Source organism: Chiloscyllium punctatum, chromosome 27 (genome assembly GCF_047496795.1).
Source record: "Chiloscyllium punctatum isolate Juve2018m chromosome 27, sChiPun1.3, whole genome shotgun sequence".
NCBI classification, from domain to species: Eukaryota; Metazoa; Chordata; class Chondrichthyes; order Orectolobiformes; family Hemiscylliidae; genus Chiloscyllium; species Chiloscyllium punctatum.
Genome location: NC_092765.1, coordinates 53,331,274 through 53,353,956, shown reverse-complemented (window position 1 = coordinate 53,353,956; position 22,683 = coordinate 53,331,274). Strand labels below are relative to the sequence as shown.

The 22,683-nt window shown below is 42.7% G+C and overlaps 1 protein-coding gene across 13 annotated transcripts in view; it reads right to left on the bottom strand.

The window, feature by feature from the left end:
• LOC140453712 (uncharacterized) overlaps positions 1 to 22,683 on the bottom strand; it is a 134,558-nt gene that overhangs the window by 65,227 nt on the left and 46,648 nt on the right. For 8 of the 13 annotated variants that reach the window (XR_011952464.1, XR_011952465.1, XM_072548675.1 and 5 more), the window contains one exon: positions 21,169 to 21,290. The exons of 1 other annotated variant lie outside the window; for it this stretch is intronic. Coding sequence is in view for 5 of the 12 variants with exons in the window: in XM_072548675.1 (XP_072404776.1) it covers positions 21,169 to 21,181 (13 nt within the window). In the remaining 7 variants the exon portion in view is untranslated. Of the gene's footprint in view, positions 1 to 11,081; positions 11,138 to 21,168; positions 21,291 to 22,683 lie in introns of all 13 variants that reach the window. 4 more of the 13 variants (XR_011952463.1, XM_072548679.1, XM_072548681.1 and 1 more) reach the window with 2 other exon arrangements.

Sequence of the window (22,683 nt, the reverse complement as noted above, 5' to 3'; positions counted from 1 at the left end):
TTAGATCCTGATGTTTCTGCTGACTCTATTAGACTGAGGTCCCAGTCTGCAAAGTTTTCTCAATTAATGTTCTGTTAAACAAACTTACTAAAGAAAAATCGCTATCAGCTCAGGATAGAAATCTAGAAAAGACAAATATTATCTTGGTTTCAGTTTGCTGTGTGTAAATCCTCCTCTTTATAAAGAGGAGGATTTATCACTCTGCCTCAATAGGAAAAACATGCGCACTGCTGCACCTTGTCCCTAATAAAGTTGGTGGCTGTAACACGGGTCCGTTACCGCTTTAAGGACAGCATCCGGTGGTGGCAAAGTCAACATTTCAGGTATAAACTTTCTTCGGGACTGGTGGTTAAAGATGTTTCTTTATTTGCATATACATTCTATTTTATTCGGAAAAAAACACACAGTCAATATGGCATCTTATATATTCCAGTTTTCAGAATAAAACCTGCCTGATTCCAAGTTAAAACTCAGACAGATTCTGAACAAAGCCTCCCACCTACAATTCATTGTCTGACCTGAGATGTCACCTTTTGTGTATTCCTACAACTCTGCCTGACTGTCATGACAGCATAGCACTGACAGTGACTTTATAAACACTTTACACACCATGTAACACTCTTGATCATTGGCAGAGAAGCATTAACTAATACTCCACTCACACCAGTTATATAATCTTTTGACCTTTCTGACCTTGACCTCTCTGCCTATCAATTCTGTGTTTTGTGTGCTTCTCTCTCTCTGCACCTGAAGAAGCTGTGTTCCAAAAGCACATGTACTTTCAAATAAACCCGTTGGACTATAAGTTGGAGGTGTGTGACTTCTGACGTTGTCCACCCAGTCCAACAGTGCCTCCATAAAAAGGGAGTGGTGGGAGCAACCGTCTCTCTGCCCTGGGATGGGCTTCATCATTCACAATGGGTAGCGTGGTGTGCAGTCTCACAGAGCACAATGGCTATTCAGTTTGTTGGAGCTGTACACTCTTCCTCCAGAGGGGCTGCAGATCGCTTGCAACTGCCATTTGCCCACAGCCCTCCAAATTTTTCCTTAGAAGTTAAATTCCTAATATCTATTGATAATAACTGCTGAATCTGCATCCAGCTGCAGTTCAAATTATTCAGGCTGCTCAGAACTTACTGTGTAAAGTGACACCCACATTTTCACCCTGCACTATTTGCCAATTACTAAAATGGTTACTAAAAATTGTTAATAATTTTTCTCTCCCTCTGCAAATTAAATATCTTGGAAACAAATCTGCACCACAATGAATCCACACATAGAGGGTCTTCTTGATCTTTAGGAGGCCCTATTATCTAGTTACTCTTTTTGTCCTCCATGTATTCGTAGAATCTGTATGGATATTCCTTAGCCCTATTTGCTAAAGCTATCTGATATGCCGATTTTGCCCTCCTGATTACACGAGTGCACTCCTACTACCCTTATGGTCCTCTTTGGTCGCAGTTGTCTACTCTTGACACATGCTTCCTTCTTTACCTTGACCAGAGCCTCAACTACCCGTCATCCAGCAGTCCCTACACCTAACAGTCTTGTCCTTCACATTAACAAGAACATACTGTCTCCGTACTCTCATTGCCTCATTTTTGAAGCTTATGGATACAATGTGATTTAGATTAGATTCCCTACAGTACGGAAACAGGCCATTCAGCCCAACAAGTCCACACCAACACTCCAAAGAGTAATTCACCCAGACCCATCCCTTCCATTTACCCCTGATAATACTATGGTGAGTTTAACACGGCCAATTCACCTAAGCTACGCATCTGTGGACTGTGGGAGGAAACCGGAGCACCCGGAGGAAACCCACGCAGACACGGGGAGAATGTGCAAACTCCACACAGAAAGTTGCCCAAGGCTGGAATCAAACCCGGGTTCCTCGCACTATGAAGCAGCTTTGCTAACCACTGAGCCACCGTGCCACCCCCAATGGCAGGTAGAATCAATCACTGTCACCAAAGAGATAACATTGGGCAACTTAACAGGGCTAAAAGACTCCTGGCCCTGATGGAATGTGTCCCAGGAGACTAAAAGACATGACAGGGGAAACAGCAAATGTGCTCACGGTAATTTACTAAACTTCTCTGCACTCTGGGGTGGTTCCAGCAGATTGGACAACAGAAATGTGATGCCACTGTTTGAAATAAAAGGTACACAAAAGGCAGACACCTATAGGCCCATTGGCTTAACTTCTGTCGTGGGGAAAACGATTGAATCTATTATTAAGAAAGCAACAGCAACATATCTGGATATAAATTGTCCCATTGGGCTGCAGCAGCATGCATTCATGAAAGGTATTTTAAGTATTTCATTGTAATTCTTTAAGGACATTACAAGTGCGGTGGGCAATAGGGAACCGTTGATTGTAGTGTATTTAGATTTCCAGAAGGCACTCAACAAGATACTGCACAAAAGGCTGCTGCATAAGGTAAGGGTGCATGATGTTACCAGTAACATATTAGCATGAATATTGGATTGGTTAAAAAAAACAAGAAACAGTGGGATAAATGGGTGTTTTTCTGGTTGGCAGTCAGTGGCTAATGGCGTGCCTCAGGGATCAGTATCAGGACTGCAATTGTGTACAATTTACAGAGATGATTTGAAGTTGGGGACCAAGTGTAGTTGTGTTGAGTTTGTAGATGAAACTAAGATGAGTGGTAGGGCAAAGTGCGCAGAGCACACAGCAAGTTTGTGGAGGAATATGAATAGGTTGAGTGGGCAAGTATTTGGCAGATGGAGTAAAATGTTAAGTAAATGTGAGGTTATCCATTTTGTTATAAATAGGACTATTATTTAAATGGTGAAAAATTACAACTTGCTGCTGTGCAGAGAGACCTGGGTGCCCTTGTGCATTTATCACAAAAGATTTGTTTGCAGGTGCAGCAAGTAACTAAAACACAAATGGGATATTTTCCTTCATTCCAAAAGGAATGGAATCTAAAACAGGAGGTTACATTGTAGTTGTATAGGGTACTAGTGAGGCCACACCTGGAGTACTGTGTACAGTTTTTGTCTCCTTACTTGAGAAAGGATGGATTTGCATGAAGTGGATGCAGAGGTTCACTAGATTGATTACAAAGTTGAGGGGAGCAGCTTTTGAGAAGGCATTGAGTAGATTGCAACCTGCACTCATAGTAATTTATAAGAATAACCTGGGGATCTTATGATCAAATACAGAATTATGAAGGAAATATATAAGATATAAGGGAAGCAGGTAAAGCTAGAACGAGGAGACATAGCCTCAAAATAAGGGGGAGCAGATTTAGGACTAAGTTGAGGAGGAACTTCTTCACCCAAAATTGTGTGAATCTATGGAATCCCCTACCCAGTGAAGCAGTTCACACTACCCTCTTGAATGTTTTTAAGGCAAAAATAGTTTTTGAACAGTGAAGGAATCAAGGGTTATGGTGAGTGTGGGAAAGTGGAGCTGAGTCCATGAAAATATCAGCCATGATCTTATTGAATAGCAGAGCAGGCTCGAGAGGCCAGATGGCTTTCTATTTCTTATGTTCTTATGTTATCATTTTCCAACCATCTCTTTACCAGCGAAAAGCCGCCTCAAATCAAAATTTGGAAGTTCTTGCTTTACACTGTCAAAATTGGCCTTCCACCAATTTAGAACTTTAATTTTCAGATCATCCTTTTCCATCACTATTTAAAAACTAACAGAATCATGATCTCTGGCTCGAACATGCTCCCCCATATAGATCTTAGTTACATGCCCTGCCCTATTTCCCAAGAGAAGGTCAAGTTTTGCTTTAGTAAATACAACCTACATACTGAACAAGATTTTTTTTGTCCACTTTTAACAAATTCATAGAATCCTTACAGTGTGGAAACAGGCCCTTCAGCCCAATAAGTCCACAATGACCCTCCAAAGAGTATTCCACTCAATCCCATTTCCCGACCCAATTACTTCACATTTACCCCAGTCTAATCACCTAAGCTACATATCTTTGGATTGTGGGAGGAAACCAGAGCACCCAGAAACCCCCACAGACACGGCGAGAATGTGCAAACTCAACACAGTCGCCAGAGGCTAGAATTGAACCCGGGTCCTTGGCACTCCGAAGCAGCAGTGCTAACCACTGAGCCACTGTGCCACTCCAACCACTAAGCCACTGTGTTTCCATTCCTTTCCACCCAAACGCTTAACACTATGACAGTCCCAGTATACGTTTGGAAAGTTAAAATCCCCTACCAGAACAAGCCTACCATTCTTGCAGATAACTAATATTCCCCATTAATTTGCTTCTCAATTTCCCACTGAGTTTTTTTTTGGGTGGGGGGGTCGACAGTGCAATCCCAATAAGGTGATCATGCCTTGCTTATTTCTCTGTTCCATTCAAATAAATTCAGTAGATGTACTCCAAAGAATATCCTCCCTTAGTACAGCTGTAATGTTATCCCTAACCAACAAAATGCCTCTCCTTTTCCTCCCTTTCTATCCTTCCTATAGCACCCTGGAACTTAAGCTGCCAGTCTTGTCCATCCCTGAGCCATGTTTCTCTATTATCTATTAGAAGCGAGCCGCAGGATCATCAATCTGTGCCCCTGAAAACACAGTTCGCTACCACAATTGAGCGGTTGGAACCTAATACACCCCTCATTACAGTACAGCCAGTCATGGTACCAGTAACCTGGCTATCAGTGCTACATTCTCGGAGAGTCTGTGACCCCCTAACACCTTCCAAATCAGCATACTTGTTTGATGTAGGTATTGCCACAGGAGAATCCTGCACTACCTGCCAACCTCTCCTACCTTTCCTGGAGGTAACCCATCTACCTGACAGTATCTGCAGTATCCTACCATTCTGAAACTGCCATTTATCACACCCCCGGCTCCTGTAAATTCCTCAGTGCATCTAACTGTCTCTTCAACCGATCCTTGCAATCTAGTAGAATTTGCAGCACACTTCTTGCAGACATAAATCATCAGGATCACTGGATCTAATCACCCACATCTGACAGGAAGAGCACATCACTCTATAAAAGGCAGATTCTACTCCTTAACAATCCAGAGACACAGAAAAAGGCACACTCCTACTGCTCTAAATAAAAATACTCTAAAATAACTTAGTTCTTTGTGTTGTATTTTTAAAAATTAAATCGAGATAGATATGTATTAAAAAACTCTCAGGCTACTCACTATTTTAAATTTACAAAAGTCCAGACTAAGAATTATGTTTTAAAAGACTTAAAGCCACTGAGCAGATCCGTGGCTGTGAGCATTCAGATAATGAGGTCTCTCCAAGATCAACTGTGTATTATCACTGTTTATTTTTCTTTTGTTCCAATTCCATTTCCAGAGATGCTTGTAACTTCACAGCCAATCACCTGGGAGAGCTCGCTGCTCGGTTTTTTTCGCTGGTTTTGGTCTTTGTTGCCCTGACCAGTATTTATTGGCCACCTTCATTTGACTTGGAGAAAGTGGAATTTTGCAATCCATTGCTGTAAGTACACCACAGTACTGCTTGGGCGTTAATCTCCTCCAGCCTCACAACCCTCCCCAACTCTACAATCCCTCTCAAACGTCACAATCTTCCCTTGCTCTGTAATCTCCTCCAGCCTCACAACCCTCCCTATCTCTGCATCTTGAGCCACAGAAATTATATTTCAGGAGATAATATTGTTATTTTAATTCATTTTTTAAAATCAAAAAATGCAGAAAAAACCTCAAAAAATAACATTTTTTTTCAAACACAGTTCCATTAATGGACCTTTTTGAGAGGTCTACACATGGACTACACAGTTACTATTTCCTTAAATTATACAGGTTTTTACACAGTTACACAGAAGGAGAGGTTTTTTTTTTAAAAAAAAGCACTAAAAGGGGAGGTGACTGCCTAATGGTATCCTCACTGGACTAGTAATCTGGAGACCCGGGTAATGGTTCTGGGGACCTGGGTTTGGATCCTACTACAGTGATGGTGGAATTCGAATTCAATACAATATGGAATTAAATGATGACCACAGAATCATTGTAGTTTGTCAGGAAAAACCCATCTGATTCGTTAATGTCCTTTAGGGAAGTAAACCGCTGTTCTTACCTGGTCTGGCCTACATGTAATCTAGATCCACAGCAGTGTGGTTGACTCTCAACTGCCCTCAGGGTAATTAGGGATGGGCAATGAATGTTGGATTGGCCAGTAACACCCACATTCTCTGAATGAATTTAAAAAAATTTAAACCAAAGGGGAGAGTTATTTTTAAACAAAGTTGTGCTTACGGAGTATTTCAAATAAGAAAGGAATGATCACTTGATGGGATTGTACTATTGAACCTGCAACAGTCAGATAGAAACTGAGGAACAAATGCCAGAGTCAAAAAGTGTGGCGCTGGAAAGGCACAGACAGTCAGGCAGCATCCAAGGAGCAGCCTGGCCCATTGTACTTTTCCAACACCACACTTTTTGACTCTGATCTCCAGCATCTGCAGTCCTCACTTTCTCCGAGGAAAATGTAGAGAGACCTCAGATATCTATCAGAATAATAAGGTTGCAATAGTAGGCGATTTTAATCTTCCAAACACTGACTGGGACTGCTTACAGTTTTCAACAATTGGATGGTGAAGAATTTGTTAAATAAGTTCAAGAAGCTTTGCTTTCTCAAGATGCAAATGCTCCGATTAGAGAAGGAGCAAAACTTGACCTTCTCTTGGGTAATAAGACAGGGCAAGTGACTGAAGTGATAACAGGAGAACACTTGGGGTATAGTGGTCAAAGTTTATTTGTTTTAGATTAGTTATGGAAAAGGATAAGCCTTCCATAAAAATTGAAGTTCTTAACTGGATGAGGCAAATTTTAACGGTATCAGACAAGAACTTTCAAAAGTTGTGATTTGGAGGAGCCTGTGTAGGACTGGGGTGGACAAAGTTAAAAATCGCATAACCTGTTATAGTCCAACAGGTTTATTTGGAGGCACTGGCTTTTAAAGCGCTATTTCTTCATCTTTAGCTATACTCTTTTGCTATAAATTCTGTGTCTTAGGATTCTGCTTCACAAGTTGAAGACACAGGGCTTCAAAAGCTAGTGCCGTGAAATAAACCTATTCGGCTATAATCTGGTGTTGTGTGATGTTTAACTTTCAAACGTTGATTGGAGCAGATAAAGAGATGTTTTCAGGTAAAGGGGCACCTGACAGGTGGGAGGCTCTATGTTCTTGTTAGAGTGAAAGGTATGGCTGGTAAGAACAAAGATACTGAGGTTCTCGTCAAGAATAAAATCATATATTACATATAAACAACTGGGTTCAAATAAATCTCTTGAACAGTACAAAGCGTGTAGAGGCATTCTTAATAGGGAAATCAGGAAGGCAAAGACAGGATATGAAATAGCCTTGGCAAATAAGGTTAAGAATAATCCAAACAGATTCTACAAGTACATTAAGAGCAAGAGAACAGCTAGAGCGAGAGAGCGCAAGAGAGCAAGCGAGAGCAACAGAAAGGCCCCTTAAAGATCAAAGAGGACAGCGTTATATTGAACCTGAAGAGATATTAAGTAAATATTTTGCATAGCTGTTACTGTGGAGAAATAAATGGGCGGCACAGTGGCTCAGTGGCTAGCACTGCTGCCTCACAGCACTAGGGACCTGAGTTAGATTCTAGCCTCAGGCGACTGTCTGTGTGGAAGTAGCACATTCTCCCAGTGTCTGTATGGGTTTGCTCCAGTTTCCTCCCACAATCCAAATGTGCAGGTTAGATGAATTGGCCATGCTAAATTGCTCATAGTGTTCAGGGATGTGTAGGTTAGGTGGATTAATCGGGGTAAATGTAGAGAAATGGGTTTGGTGGGATACTGTTCAGTGGATCGGTGTGGACTTGTAGGGCTGAAGGGCCTGTTTCCACGCTGTAGGAATTCTAATTATAATTCTAAAACTCAGGGAAATAAATACTGATATTTTGAAAATAGGTCACGTTACAGAACAGGAAGTGCTGAGAATCTTACAAAAAATAGAGTGGATGAATCTCCAGGACTTGATCTAGTGTATCCTAGTACGTAAAGGAAGTGAGGGTGGAATTGTGGGGTCCCTTGCAGACAAATTTGTATAATCTATCATTATGGATGAGGTGCTTGATGACTGGAGCGAGGTTAACGTTGCACTTTTGCTTAAGAAGGGACATAGGTGGACCCTGGGAACTATAGAACTGTGAGTTTGACTTCGATGTCGGAGGTGATACTGCAAGACTGGAGTTATATGCATTTGGAGAGGCAAACTTGATTGACTTTTTTGAGGTAGTAACTAAGATGATTGATGAGGCAAAGTTGTAGACATTGTTTACTTGGACTTTAGTAAAGCCTTGTTCGAGGTGCCACATGGTTGATTAATTTGTAAAGTTTGATCATATGGGATTCATGGCCAATTGGATACAAAGTTAGCTTAACAGAGAGTGATGGTGGAGGGTTGTTTTTCAGACTGAAGGCATGTGACAGCTGTGTTCCACAGGGATCGGTGCTGGGTCCACTTTTGTATGTCATTTATATAAATGACTTGGATGAGAATATAGAAGGCATGATTAGTAAGTTTCTGGGTGCCACCAAAACAGATAGTATAGTGGACAGTGAAAATGTCCACTAAGATTACAAAGCGATCTTCATCGGTTGGGTCAATGGGCTAAAGAGGGCAGATGGAGTTCAAGTTGGATAAATGAGACATGTTATATTTTGGTAAATGTCACCAAGTTGGCGTGTAAAAATGTAAAATTGTAAAATGGGGGAAAGCCTTGCATCATCCATTTAAAAGACAATGTTCTTTTTGGTGCTTAGAGATTTAAAGATGAATGTTGGTAAGCAGCTGCAGGCGCTTGAATGGAAACATGGTACTAAAAAGTCGTTCAGTTAGCAGGCTCAAGCAGCATTTTTACCCAGACAACAGTTTAAAATTCAGCCAATTAATTTAAAAAGGGGCTTGGAGACTAAGCACTATGTAAATTTAAATCTGACAGTGTTAACAATCCAGTTGTAAAGAAATCAATATGTCCACATAGATATAAAAATGGCGGTAATTGGACAGAGAGGGGAGAGCCAACTGCCATCTGAAGAGGCAAGAAATCTTCATGCTCTCAAAAAAAAACTAACCATTCATAAAGGTACACAGCATGTTTAGCAAATATCCCTGACACCAGAATTCAATGTTCAGAACAGAAGAATTACAGAGAAAACATCCCCAACAGCAGAGAGGACAAGCAGCATTCCAGAAGACACATTCTCTGTGAATTTTGAGAGATAAATTTTAATTTATTGTTTTCTTATTAGCTGGATTTATGAGTGGGACTTGTATTATTAAAACAGCATAAAACAGAATTTAGTTCAGTTAGGGAACAGGTAGTAATTATGGAGTAATTGTTCAGTTTGTTAGGAATTCTGTTAATTTGGTCACTATTGGAGTTAGATTAATAAATGGTTAATTGTAGATTGAAAGGATTTCATTTTTTTTAACCACTCCTTTATAACAGATCATGGGGGTAATAGGTCAGTTATATCCCTCGTCACACTTTTTTCTCAGATTACGGGGTGAGGTGCTTCTCTCTGGGTGTTTCTGTTTTAATTATCAGAGAGAGATCAACCTCTCCTTCATAACAGTAAAACAAACAAGGGCAGGATTGATGCAATTAAAAGTTGGGCCTTGGGTAGTGCTGTAGAACAGACAAACCTCGAAGTTCAGTTCTTAGAAATTTGTATCACATATAGATATGGTAGTTAAAATGTTTAGCACATTTGCCTTCATTGCTCAGACCTTTGAGTATAGGAGTTGGGATGAGACGTTATGTTAAGGTTGTACAGGACATTAGTGAGATCTTTTCTGGAGTACTGTGTCCATCCAGTCGCCCAGTTATAGGAAGCATATTATTAGGCTGGAGCAGGTTCAGAAGAGATTTACCAGGATGTTAACTGGGAATGGAGGAGGAGTTATAAAGGAGAGGCTGAATGGTTGGGACATTTTCCACTGGCAAATAGGAAGTTGAGAGGTCACCTTATAGAGCTTTATAAAATCATGAGGGGTATGACTAAGGCGAATGGCAGGTATTCTTTACCTTGGATGAGGGATTTTAAGACTTGGATGCATATTTTTTAAGCTGAGAGGAGAAATAGTTAAAATAGACATGGGGATTTTCTTTTTACACATTGGTCAACCATGATTTTTTCATTCCAATATCAACTCCTCTGACCTGGTTTCAAATGTGGCTTGTCATATTCCTATATTAAGTGACTCGGAGGTGTACAGTACAGAAAATGACTCTGTCGTCCATTAAAGGTCTGTACCATTAAAGAATACTACTACCTAACTATTCTAATCCTATTCTCCAGCACTTGGCACATAGACTTGTTTGCCCTGGCATTGAAAGTGTGCATCTAAATACATCTTAAATGTTATCAGGATTTCTGCATCCAGCACCCTTACAGACAGTTAGGTTCAGTGCAATTGTTGCTGCATGATGACATCATCCACAGGAACACAGAACATCTGGGTCTGTGCAAACCAGAGATCACCCACACATTGTGAAGGATGACAGGGGTCCCTAACAGGGTGTTGAGGAGATTTACCTGGATGGTTCTAAGAATGAGGGATTTTAGTTTCATGGTTCGGGTTTTGTTGACATTATTCATTCATATGACATGCATGTTTCTGATACATCAAGAATATCCATCTACAATAGATGGACTCTCCTTCTAATTCCTTCCCCTCGCCTGGGCTGTGGTAACCTTCAGGTTAAACCACCACCCGTCCTCTGTCTCTGATGAGAGAGTAGCCCTATGGTTGGACAATGCTTGCCTTGGTAGCGTAGAAAGGGAATATTGAAGATGGTGGATGCAACACCACTCAGGTACAGGGCTCTATCCTGGAGGATGTTCACTTTCTTTAATATTATTGTTGAGGGCTGCATTGATGCAGACAAGTGGAGAATGTCCAACACAGTTCTGTTGTGTACTTTACAGATTTCAAACAGACATTGGGGAAATCAGGTGTTTGGAGAAACTGAGATTGGTTTCCTTGTAGCAATGGAAATTAACTGGAGCTGTGATAGAGGTGCTTAGAAAAGATATATATTAGGATGATAATACTTACACTTATCAGCTGATCACAAAACGATTACAGGACACATTGAAGATTTTGGGGAATATCTATAAATAGAATGGAGTGACTTAGCAAGAAATTTTATGCAGCTGGTTGGAATAAACTAGAACGCAATACTCACCACACAATGTACATATCCAGGTCCTTATGAATTGAATAATTCTCTCAGAGTTTGGAGTTACAATTAATGAGATCCCCACCTGCAAGTCCACTTGTAATATCCTGTCACATAAGTTCATAAAATGCATCACTGTCAGTCCAGGGTAGAAATTTATAACATCCCCTTCACCTGACCCTACTGCTCTATCCCTGATGAAGGGCTTTTGCCTGATACATCGATGTTCCTGCTCCTCGGATGCTGCCAGACCTGGTGTGCTTTGCCAGCACCACTCTAATCTAGACCTACTGCACATTACCCCTTGTGGAGGTCAACAGTTGATTCAGGGGGAAATTTATCTGGGTTTCTAGGAGTTTGCACCTTGGGTCCTCATGTGACTGAAGCAAGAAGTAGATCTTTGACACATGGGACATAACGGTCCAAGAGTTAGAGATGCAGAGAGCAGGATTTGCTTCCTATTGTTTCCTTCTCTGCTGCTCCCCTGTCTCATCAATAAGACATTGTGTGTGAAACGCTAATGCAGCTTGATGGACGCGTTGTCTCCATTCAGAACAATGGCAGCAAGCTCCTCCCAGTCACGCCAAAAATTGCTCTCTGCAAAGATCACGACTGGGCAGCAGGGTGCGTGCACAATGCTCCCAATAAAGAGTTTCAAAGAATGAGGGAATATATCATAGAAAAGGCATAACAGTCAAGTTGGGAGAGGGTTACAGTTTACCAAGAGCTATCGATTAGATTAGTGGGCAACAAGTTGGCAAATGGAACATAACTTGGGAAACTGTGAAGTTGTTTAGTTTGGAAGAGACAACAATAGAACAGTATTATTTAAATGATGAAAACTGTAGAAGGTGCAACACAAACGGACTGGGGGGTAATTGTGCAAGAAACACAAAGCTAGCAGACAGTTGCAACAGATAATCAGAAAGGGCAAAAGGAATGTTAACCATTGTTTCAAGAGTTTGGGAGTATCAGAGTAGGGGAGTCTCACTGCAATGGTGCAAACCGCTGGTGAGACCACATCTGGAGAAATGTGAGCAGGTTTCGTCCACTTATTTAAGGAAATATACCACTTCATTGGAGGTATTTCAGAAAAGACTCACTGGCATGGTCACTGGTTTGGTGCGATTATCTTTTAAGCAAAGGCTAAACAGGTTGGCAATCTACTAACTGGATTTTTAAAATTTTATTATTAGATTTCCTACAGTGTGGAAACAAGCCCTTCGGCCCAACAAGTCCACATCAACCCTCCAAGGAGTAACCCACCCAGACCCATTTCCCTCTGACTCTTTGCCCTCAGGCAATTTAGAGTCATAGAGTCATTGAGATGGAAACAGACCCTTCCGTCCAACCCATCCATGCTGATCAGATATCCCAACCCAATCTAGTCCCGTATGCCAGCACCCAGCCCATATCCCTCCAAATGCTTCCTATTCATACACCTATCCAGACGCCTTTTAAATATTATAATTGTACCAGCCTCCACCACTTCCTCTGGCAGCTCATTCCATACTCGCACCACCCTCTGCGTGAAAATGTTGCCCCTTAGGTCTCGGTTATATCTTTCTCCTCTCACTCTAAACCTATGCTTCCTAGTTCTGGACTCCCCGCCACCAGGGAAAAGACTTTATCCATGCCTATCAATTTTGTAAATCTCTATAAGGTCACCCCTCAGCCTCCGACGCTCCAGGAAAAACAGCCCCAGCCTGTTCAACCTCTCCTTATAACTCAAATCCTCCAACCCTGGCAACATCCTTGTAAATCTTTCCTGAACCCTTTCAAGTTTCACAACACCTTTCCGATAGAAAGGAGACCAGAATTGCACGCAATATTCCAACAGTGGCCTAACCAATGTCCTAAATAGCCGCAACATGTCCTCCCAACTCCTGCACTCAATACTCTGACCAATAAAGGAAAGCATACCAAATGCCGCCTTCACTATCCTAGCTACCTGCGATTCCAAGGTCTCTTTGTTCAGCAACACTCCCCAGGACCTTACCATTAAGTGTATAAGTCCTGCTAAGATTTGCTTTCCCAAAATGCAGCACCTCACATTTATCTGAATTAAATTCCATCTTAGAACAATACAGCGCAGAACAGGCCCTTCTGCCCTCGATGTTGCACCGACCTGAGAACTATTCTCAGCTTGTCCCCCTACACTATCCCAAAATCATCCATATGCTTATCTAAGGATTGTTTAAATCTCCCTCATGTGGCTGAGTTGACTACATTAGCAATTCGGGCTTTCCAAGCCCTTACCACTATGTGTAAAGAACCTGCCTCTGACATCTGTCTTAAATCTACCACCCCTCAATTTGTAGTTATGCCCCCTTGTACATGCTGACATCATCAACCTAGACTTTCACTGTCTACCTTATCTCAACTGCCGATCATTTTGTATGTCTCTATAATATCCCCTCTTCGCCTTCTTCTTGCCAATGAGAAGAGGTTCAAGTCTCTCAGCCTTTCCTCGTAAGACCTTCCCTCCAGACCAGGCAACATCTTGGTAAATCTCCTCTGCACCGTTTCTAATGCTTCCACATCCTTCCCAAAATATGGGGACCAGAACTGTACACAATATTCCAAGTGTGGCCACACCAGCATTTTATATAGTTGCAGCATGAATATTACGGCTCCGAAACTCAATCCCTCTACGAATGAAACCTAACATACCGTTTGCTTTCTTCACAGCACTATCCACCTGGGTGGCAACTTTCAGGGATCTATGGACATGGACTTCAAGATCCCTCTGCACATCCACACTACCAAGAATCTTTTCATCTACCCAGTACTCTGCCTTCCTGTTATTCTTCCCAAAGTGCATCACCTCACATTTAGCTGCATTGAACTTCATTTGCCACCTCTCAGCCTGATTCTGCAGTTTATCCAAGTCCCCCGCAACCTGTAACATTCTTCCACACTGTCCATTATTCCATCGACTTTAGTGTCATCTGCAAATTTACTAATCCATCCACCTGTGCCTGCAGATCCTTGTGGCATACCACTAGTAACCGGACTCCAGGCTGAATATTTTCCATCAACCACCTGCTTTCTTTCAGTAAGCCAGTTTCTAATCCAAACTGCTAAATCACCCTCAATTCCATGTCTCTGCATTTTCTCCAACAGCCTACCATGTGGAACTTTATCAAAAGTTTTATTGAAGTCCATTTATACCACGATAACTGCCCTACCCTCATCTACATGCTTGGTCACCTGCTCAAAAAATGCAATGAGGTTTGTGAGACACAACCTACCCTTGAGGAAATCATGTTGACTATCTGAAATCAAATTGTTGCTTGCTCAATGATTATACATCTTACCTCTTACAATCCTTTCCAAAACCTTTCCTACAACAGAAGTAAGGCTCACTGGTCTATAATTACCTGGGTCATCTCTACTGCCCTACTTGAACAAGGGCACAACATTTACAATCCTCCAGTCCTCTGGTACCAAACCTGTAGACAACGACAACTCAAATATCAAAGCCAAAGGCTCTGCTATCTCCTCCCTAGCATCCCAGAGAATCCTCAGATAAATCCCATCAGGCCCAGGGGACTTGTCTACTTTCACTCCTTCTAGAATTGATAACACCCGTTCGTAATTAACCTTGATCCTTTCTAGTCTAATATCTCGTACTTCATTCTTCTCCTCAAGAACATTCGCCTTTTCCTGAGTGAAAACTGATGAGAAATGTTCGTTTAGCACCTCTGCGATCTCCACAGGGTCCACACTCAACTTTCCACTTCTGTCTTTGATTTGCCCTTTTCCTATCCTCGCCATCCTTTTATTCCTCACATACCTATGGAAAGCTTTAGGGTGCTCCTTTATTCTATTTGCTAAAGACTGCTCGTGTCCTCTCTATGCTCTTCCTAACGCGCTCTTTAAATCCTTCCGAGCTGATCTGTAACTCTCCATCGCCTCATCTGAACCACCTTGCCACATCAAGAAATAAGCCTCTTTCTTCTTTGTAACAAGAGATGCAATTTCTGTTGTAAACCACGGTTCCCTTACCGTATCACTTCCTCCCTGCCTGACAGGGACATACCTATCAAGGACACACAATATCTGTTCCTTAAACCAGCTCCACATTTCCATTGTCTGCATCCCCTGCATTTTGCTATTCTAATTTCTATGCATCCTAATTCTTGCCTAATCGCATTATAATTGCGATAATTCTTGACTTGTCACACGTACACATCCCTTGCCATCGCTAAACTAAACGTAACTGAATTATGGCTACGCTCTCCAAAGTGCTCACCTACAACTAAATCAAATACTTGGCCTGGTTCATTACCAAGCACCAGATCCAGTGTGGCCTACCCTCTTGTCGGCCCTTCGACATACTGTATCAGGAAACCCTCTTGTACATATTGGACTAAAACTGCTCCATCCGAAGTACTGGAATTATAGCATTTCCAGTCAATGTTGGGGAAATTAAAGTCCCCCATAATGACCATCCTGTTTCATTCACTTCTACCCAGAATAATTTTGCTAATCCTCTCTTCCACCCCCCTGGAAATCTGCGGAGGCCTATAAAAAACTCCAAGCAGTGTGATCTCTCCTCTCCTGTTTCTAACCTCAGCCCACACTACCTCAGTAGACGAGTCCTCATCAAAAGTTCTCTCAGCCACTGTTATACTATCCTTGACTAACAAGGCCACACCTCCCCCTCTTTTACCACCTTGCCTGCTCTTAATGAAAGATCTAAACCCTGGAACCTGCAACACTCATTCCTCACCCTGCTCTATCCATGTCTCCGAAATAGCCACAACATCGAAGTCTCAGGTAGTTGACCATGCTGCAGGCTCACCTACCTTATTTCAGATACTTCTGGCTTTGAAGTAGACACACTTCAAACCAGTTTGCTGTTTGCCAGCGCATTGCTGTGACCCTGAAATCCTGTCTCTGTCCTACCTACTCTCATCCTCCTGTGCACTGCAACTACACCTCTGGTTCCCATCCCCCTGCTGAGCTAGTTTAAATCCACCTGAATAGTACCAGCAAATTTCCCACCCAGGATATTAGTATCCCTCTGGTTCAAGTGAAGACCGTCCTGTTTGTACAAGTCCCACTTTCTCCAGAATGAACCCCAATTATCCAAGAACCTGAAACCCTCCCTCCTGCACCATCCTTGCAGCCACGTGTTCAGCTGATATGTCTCCCTATTCCTTGCCTCGCTATCACGTGGCATGGGTAACAATCCAGAAATAACAACTCTGTTCTAACTCTCAGCTTACACCCTAGCTCCCTGAAATCCTGCCTTACATCCCTGTCCCTCTTTCTACTTCTTTCTACCTATGTCGTTGGTACCTACATTGGTCACCCTCTCCCTTCAGGGCCCCAAAGATACGATCCGAGACATCATGGACCCTGGCACCTGGGAGGCAATACACCAACCATGAGTCTTGTTCGCCCCCAACAAACCTTCTATCTGACCGTCTAACTATTGCGTCCCCAATGACTAACACTCTCCTCCCTTCCCTCTTTCCATTCTGTGCAACATGGACAGGCTCTGTGCCAGAGACTTGGGCCCCACTGCATACCCCTGGTAAGTCGTCCCCCTCAACAGTATCCAAAACGGTATACATGTTTTTCAGGGGAATGACCACAGGGGATCCCTCCACTGACTGTTTTATCCCCCTTCGAAAAGTCACCCAGCTCTCTGTGCGTAGGAGTAACTACTTCCCTGTAACTCCTATCTATCACAACCTCTGCCTCCTGAATGATCCGAAGTTCATCCAGCTCCCGCTCCAGTTCCCTAACACAGTCTTGGAGGAGTGAGAATTGAGTGCACTTCCTGCAGATGTACTTGGTTGGGACATGAATGGAGTCCCTCACCTCAAACATCATGCAGGAGGAACACTGCTCTCCCTGCCCTGCCATCCCTGCTAGTCCCCTTATCACAAAGTAAAAAAGAAGCGACGCTTACCTGATATGTGCTTGGTCTTTAAGGTTAGGGGAGGTGATTGGGTGGGAGGCCCTACACAGGTAGGGTTTCGGGTTGACTTATACAGCTGGACGGAAATAAAAATAAGAACTCCCTCCTTTCCAAGAAACCTCTGCTCTCTGACTTCAAATTTAAATGCGCAAATCAGTGACTCACCGCTCCCGGCAGGCCCCTAGTACAAGCTCCTGACCTTTGTGTTGCCGCTGCCGCTGAAAAAAGTCCTTCTGGTCAAGATCCAGTACTAATCTGAGGTAACCTTCTTTGCTGTTCACTACATCTCCAATTTTGGTGTCATCTGCAAACTTACTAACTGTACCTCTTATGCTCACATCCAAATCATTTATATATATGACAAAAAATACAGGACCCAGCACCAATCGTTGCGGCACTTCACTGATCACAGGCCTCCAGTCTGAATAACAACCCTCCGCCACCACCCTCTGTCTTCTACCTTTGAGCCAGTTCTGTTTCCAAATAGCTGGTTCTCCCTGTATTCCATGAGATCTAACCTTGCTAATCAGTCTCCCATGGGGAATTTTGTCGAACGCTTTACTGAAGTCCATATAGATCACATCTACCACTCTGCTTCATCAATCCTCTTTGTTACTTCTTCAAAAAACTCGATCAAGTTTGCAAGACATGACTTCCCACACACAAAGCCATGTTGACTATCCCTAATCAGTCCTTGCCTTTCCACATACATCCCGTCCCTCAGGATTCCCTCCAACAACTTGCCCACCACTGAGGTCAGGTGCATTGGTCTATAGTCCCCTGGCTTGTCCTTACCACCCTTCTTAAACAGTGGCACCACGTTAACCAACCTCCAGTGGTCCGGCACGTCACCTATGACTATCAATGATATAAATATCTCAGCAAGAGGCTCAGCAATTACTTCCCACAGAGTTCTAGGGTACACCTGATCAGGTACTGGGGATTTATCCACCTTTATGCGTTTCAAGACATCGAGTCCTTCCTCTCCTGTAATGCGGACATTTTGCAAGGTGTCGCCATCTATGTCCCTCCATTCTATATCTTTCATGTCCTTTCCCACAGTAAATATGGATGCAAAATACTCATTTCGTATCTCCCCCCATTTTCTGCAGCTCCACACAAGGCCGCCTTTATTTTTGAGGGGCCCTATTCTCTCCCTAGTTACCCTTTTGTCTTTAATGTATTTGTCAAAACCCTTTGGATTCTCCTTACCTCTATTTGCCAAAGCTATCTCATGTCCTCGTTTTGCCCCCCGGATTTCCCTCTTAAATATACTCCTACTGCCTTTATAATCTTGTAAGAATTCACTATCTATCCTGTCTATACGTTATATATGCGTCCTTCTATTTCTTAACCAACCCCTCAATTTATTTCGTCATCCAGCATTCCCTATACCTACCAGCCTTTCCTTTCACCCAAGCAGGAATATACTCTCTCTGCACTTTTGTTATCTCATTTCTGATGCTTGCCATTTTCTAGCCGTCCCTTTACCTGCCAACATCACCTCTTGAAGGTTGTTGCCGAATAGCATCAAAATTGGCCTTTCTCCAATTTAGAACTTCAACTTTTAGATCTGGTTTATCCTTTTCCATCACCATTTTAAATCTAATAGAATTATGGTCGCTGGCCCCAAATTGCTCACCCACTGACACCTCAGTCACCTGCCCTGCTTTATTTCCCAAGAGTAGGTCAAGTTCTACACCTTCTTTAGTTGGTACATCCACATACTGAATCAGAAAATTTTCTTGCACACATTTAACAAATTCCTCTCCATCTAAACCCTTAACACTATGGCAGTCCCAGTCTACGTTTGGAAAGTTAAAATCCCCGACCATAACCACCTTATTATTCTTACAGATAGCGGAGATCTCCTTACAAGTTTGTTTCTCAATTTCCTGCTGACTATTAGGGGGTCTACAACACAATCCCAATAAGGTGACCATCCCTTTCTTATTTCTCAGTTCCACCCAAATAACTTCCCTGGATTTATTTCCAGAAATATCCTCCCTCAGTACAGCTGTAGTGTTATCCCTTATCAAAAACGCTACTCCCCTCCTCTCTTACCTCCCTTTCTGTCCTTCCTGTAGCATTTGTATCCTGGAACATTAAGCTGCCAGTCCTGCCCATCCCGGAGCCATGTTTCTGGAATTGCTATGATATCACAGTCCCATGTTCCTAACCATGCCCTGAGTTCATCTGCCTTCCCTGTTCGGCCCCTTGCATTGAAATAAATGGAGTTTAGTTTATTAGTCCTAACTTGTCCCTGCCTGCCTTGACTGAAAGGACCTCTTTCAGGGTGGTGGTAGGTTTGTGGGCTACCATGATGCCTAGGGGCCATAGTAGTCTCGTCGTCATCTGAGATGTCTTTAATGTATGGCAGAATGGCTGGAGTCACTGGGAGCGTTGTGTCTTCTTGTTTAGGTCTGTAGTGTAGGAGTCGGAGGACTGCGCTTATCGGGTACCCATTCTTCCTGAATACGTTGTATAAGTGTTTTTCCTCAACTTCATGTAGCGCCTGGGTGCTGCAGTGCGTTGTGGCTCGTTTAAATAATGTTCTGATGTAGCTCCATTTGTGGCTGTTGGGATGATCACTCCTGTAGTTGAGTATCTGGTCAGGCTTTCCTGTTAGACGCTGGTCTGCAGTTCTTCATTGGCTTTTTCATTCTAATGTGATGTCTGTTATTCTCTTCCTCTTCGGTGAGCTTTATACCAGTAAGGACATTAACAATGTGTTTGTGGGTTTCTCCTAATTTGTTGTGTTTCATGATGACAAAAGTATCATCCACATAGCAGACCCAAAGCTTGGGCTAGATCATGGGAAGGGTTGTTCATTCTAACCTCTGCATAACTGTTTCTACTAAGAGTCCTTACATTGGTTAACCCATAGGCTTCCTGTTCATTTGTTTGTAGATCTTATCGTTGAAGTAAAGTGAGTTTTGAGGCACAGGTTGATTAGTTTTAGGACGCTGTCCTTGCTGATAGAGATGGTGCTGTCAGATGTTTGACAAGAAAAGTTGGCCAAGCTCATGCACAGCAATAACATGTACAATTCAGAGACTTGGATAAAGAACCTGTCGACCGACCACTCACAGACATTGAAAAAGCCATCCTAGTACGAGGGATAAACTTTAACCACAGTGGCACAGACAAAAAGTTCCCAGCTGCACTAGAATCAACCCTGAGTTGCATACAAGTTCTGGCATTAACCTGTTTTTTTTTACCAGATCAGAGAAAGCCAAGATTAGATCTGATCAAGTTTATCAAAACTGCACAAAGTGTTGAAGGAGAACACATCTGTTGGTTTGCAAAGTAACTAACTGAAGTTTCTGCATTAATTTTAATTTATTTTCACTTGTACAATGTTGGTTATATTGAGGTCTTGTGGTGCATCGGGTAGCATGGCTGCCTCAGCATCTGAAAGCTCTGGATTTAAATTCCACCTCAGGACTTAAATTCCACCTCAGGACTTGATGACCAAGGAAAGTGCATTCATAGAACGTGCAAACAGGTTGATCATCAAACATGGAAGGTATTCCTAGCATGGCAGTGGCAAACGGTAGGAGTGGGAGAGCTTTCTCATTAGCCATGTGCTGGAAAGAAGTTTGGAGCATTCACCGTCACTTCTCAGCACCTGACTACATCATGTGGGTAAATGCATTCACTGCCCCTGCATACGAAGTCTGCAGATTTCTTCCCTGACCTAGTCCCATGCCCTGGTAATAAATGGCAAACCATTCTAATATTTGGTGATACCATCATATTAGCTTTCGATGATTTGTGTGCAAGGATGTGGAATATAATGGTTACTAACTTTTAAGTGTTGCAATAAAGGAGTACTTGACACAATAGTTCAGGGCCCTGGTGGGAAACACCACACACACACACACACACACACACACAGTTACTGAGGGACATGGAATAACAAAATAAGATTGGCAATTTAACATTAAGCTCCATGAAAAAATTTCCCTGGGATGTCAGATGAGCACAGAACAGTCACACACTGGGTCGGACTCAAGACTCACCTCCCTGCGACATGGAGAGGTTCCTGTATCACACTCCAGATTGGAATCAAGCCACGTTTGGGAGCAGGGCATGGCACATGGGAGTAGGATGAGTGTTCACAGGAATGTTCAGAACCAGCATTCTAATAGTGAATCAGAACAAAACACAAAAGAATCAAACAAAGAACTTGGTGTTGAATTTGTGGAAAAATTCCATTTGGTATGTGTATGTCTGTGTGTCTGGGTGTGTGTAAGATAGGGAGAGCACAGTGAGAGTTTAAATCAGCATATCTCATCAGATTGTACCTGCCTTTAAAATTTTTGACTGTGATATCATCAAGGGAATTTTACTCTGTATCAAACCCAATGCTTTACCTGTCCAGGGAATGGCAGATAGGGACAGTGTAGAGAGAGATTTACTCTGTACCTAACCCTGTGCTGTCCCTGCCCTGGGAGTGAATGATGGGGATACAGTAAAAATACATTTAACATGCATGTAAACTCCTTATTGCACCTGTCCTGAGAGTGTTTGATGGGGACAGAGTAGTAGGATATTTATTTTGGAATATAGAAACAGGAGTAGGCCGTTCAGCCCCTCGAGCCTGTACCATCATTTAATGAAATCATGGGTGATCTGTAGCCGAACCTTACATTTCTCCCTTTGGCTCATATCTCTCAATACCTTCACTTAACAAAACTCCATCTCCCTCAGATTTAAATTGAACAACTGGTTAAGCAACCATTGCTGTTTGTAGAAGAGAGTTCCAAACTTCTCCCATCCCTTATGTGTCCAATTGCTTCCTAACATTTCTCCTGAGCTTAATTAGCCTTAATTCTCAGAGTCTGCTCCCTCTCGTGCTAAAATCTCAAACTACTGGGAATCGCTTATTTTGACCTACCCGGTCTCATCCTGTTAATATCTTGAAGACCTCGATCAGATTACCCCTTAACCTTCTCAGTGCCAGAGGAAACAGGCCTCATTTGCATGATCTCTCCTTAGAATGTAACCCCTAAAGTCCATTATCATTCTTGCAAACCTCCATTGTACTCCCTCTATGTACTCCAACCTGATAATCTGCGCAGTTCTTGTCTACCTGCTGTTGTGGGATGCTGTGGAGCTTGGGGCAGGGTTTGAGGGGATTTGCAGGCATGTTGCCAAGGTTGGTGGTTTTGGGATGTGGGGAGAGGCGGGGCAGTTTTCTCTGGAGCATCGGAATCTGATTGATGACCTAGTAGAGGTTTGTGGGATTGTGGGTGCATGGTTGGGGTAAATGGACAATGTTTTTCCCAGGGATGGGAGGGTTCAGAACTAGAGGGCATAGATTTGGGGTGAGAGCAGTAGGATTTGGGGGAATCCTGGGGAGCGACTTAGAGGGTGGCATGTGTGTGGAACAGGAAGCTGGAGGCGGCTTCATCCCTCATTGCAGCATTAAGGGAGGCATCTGGATGGGCATATGAGTGAGAGGAGTTTGGAGCAATGTGGGCCAGATGCTGACAAATGGGATTTGATTAATTTAGGATATCAGGTCAGCATGA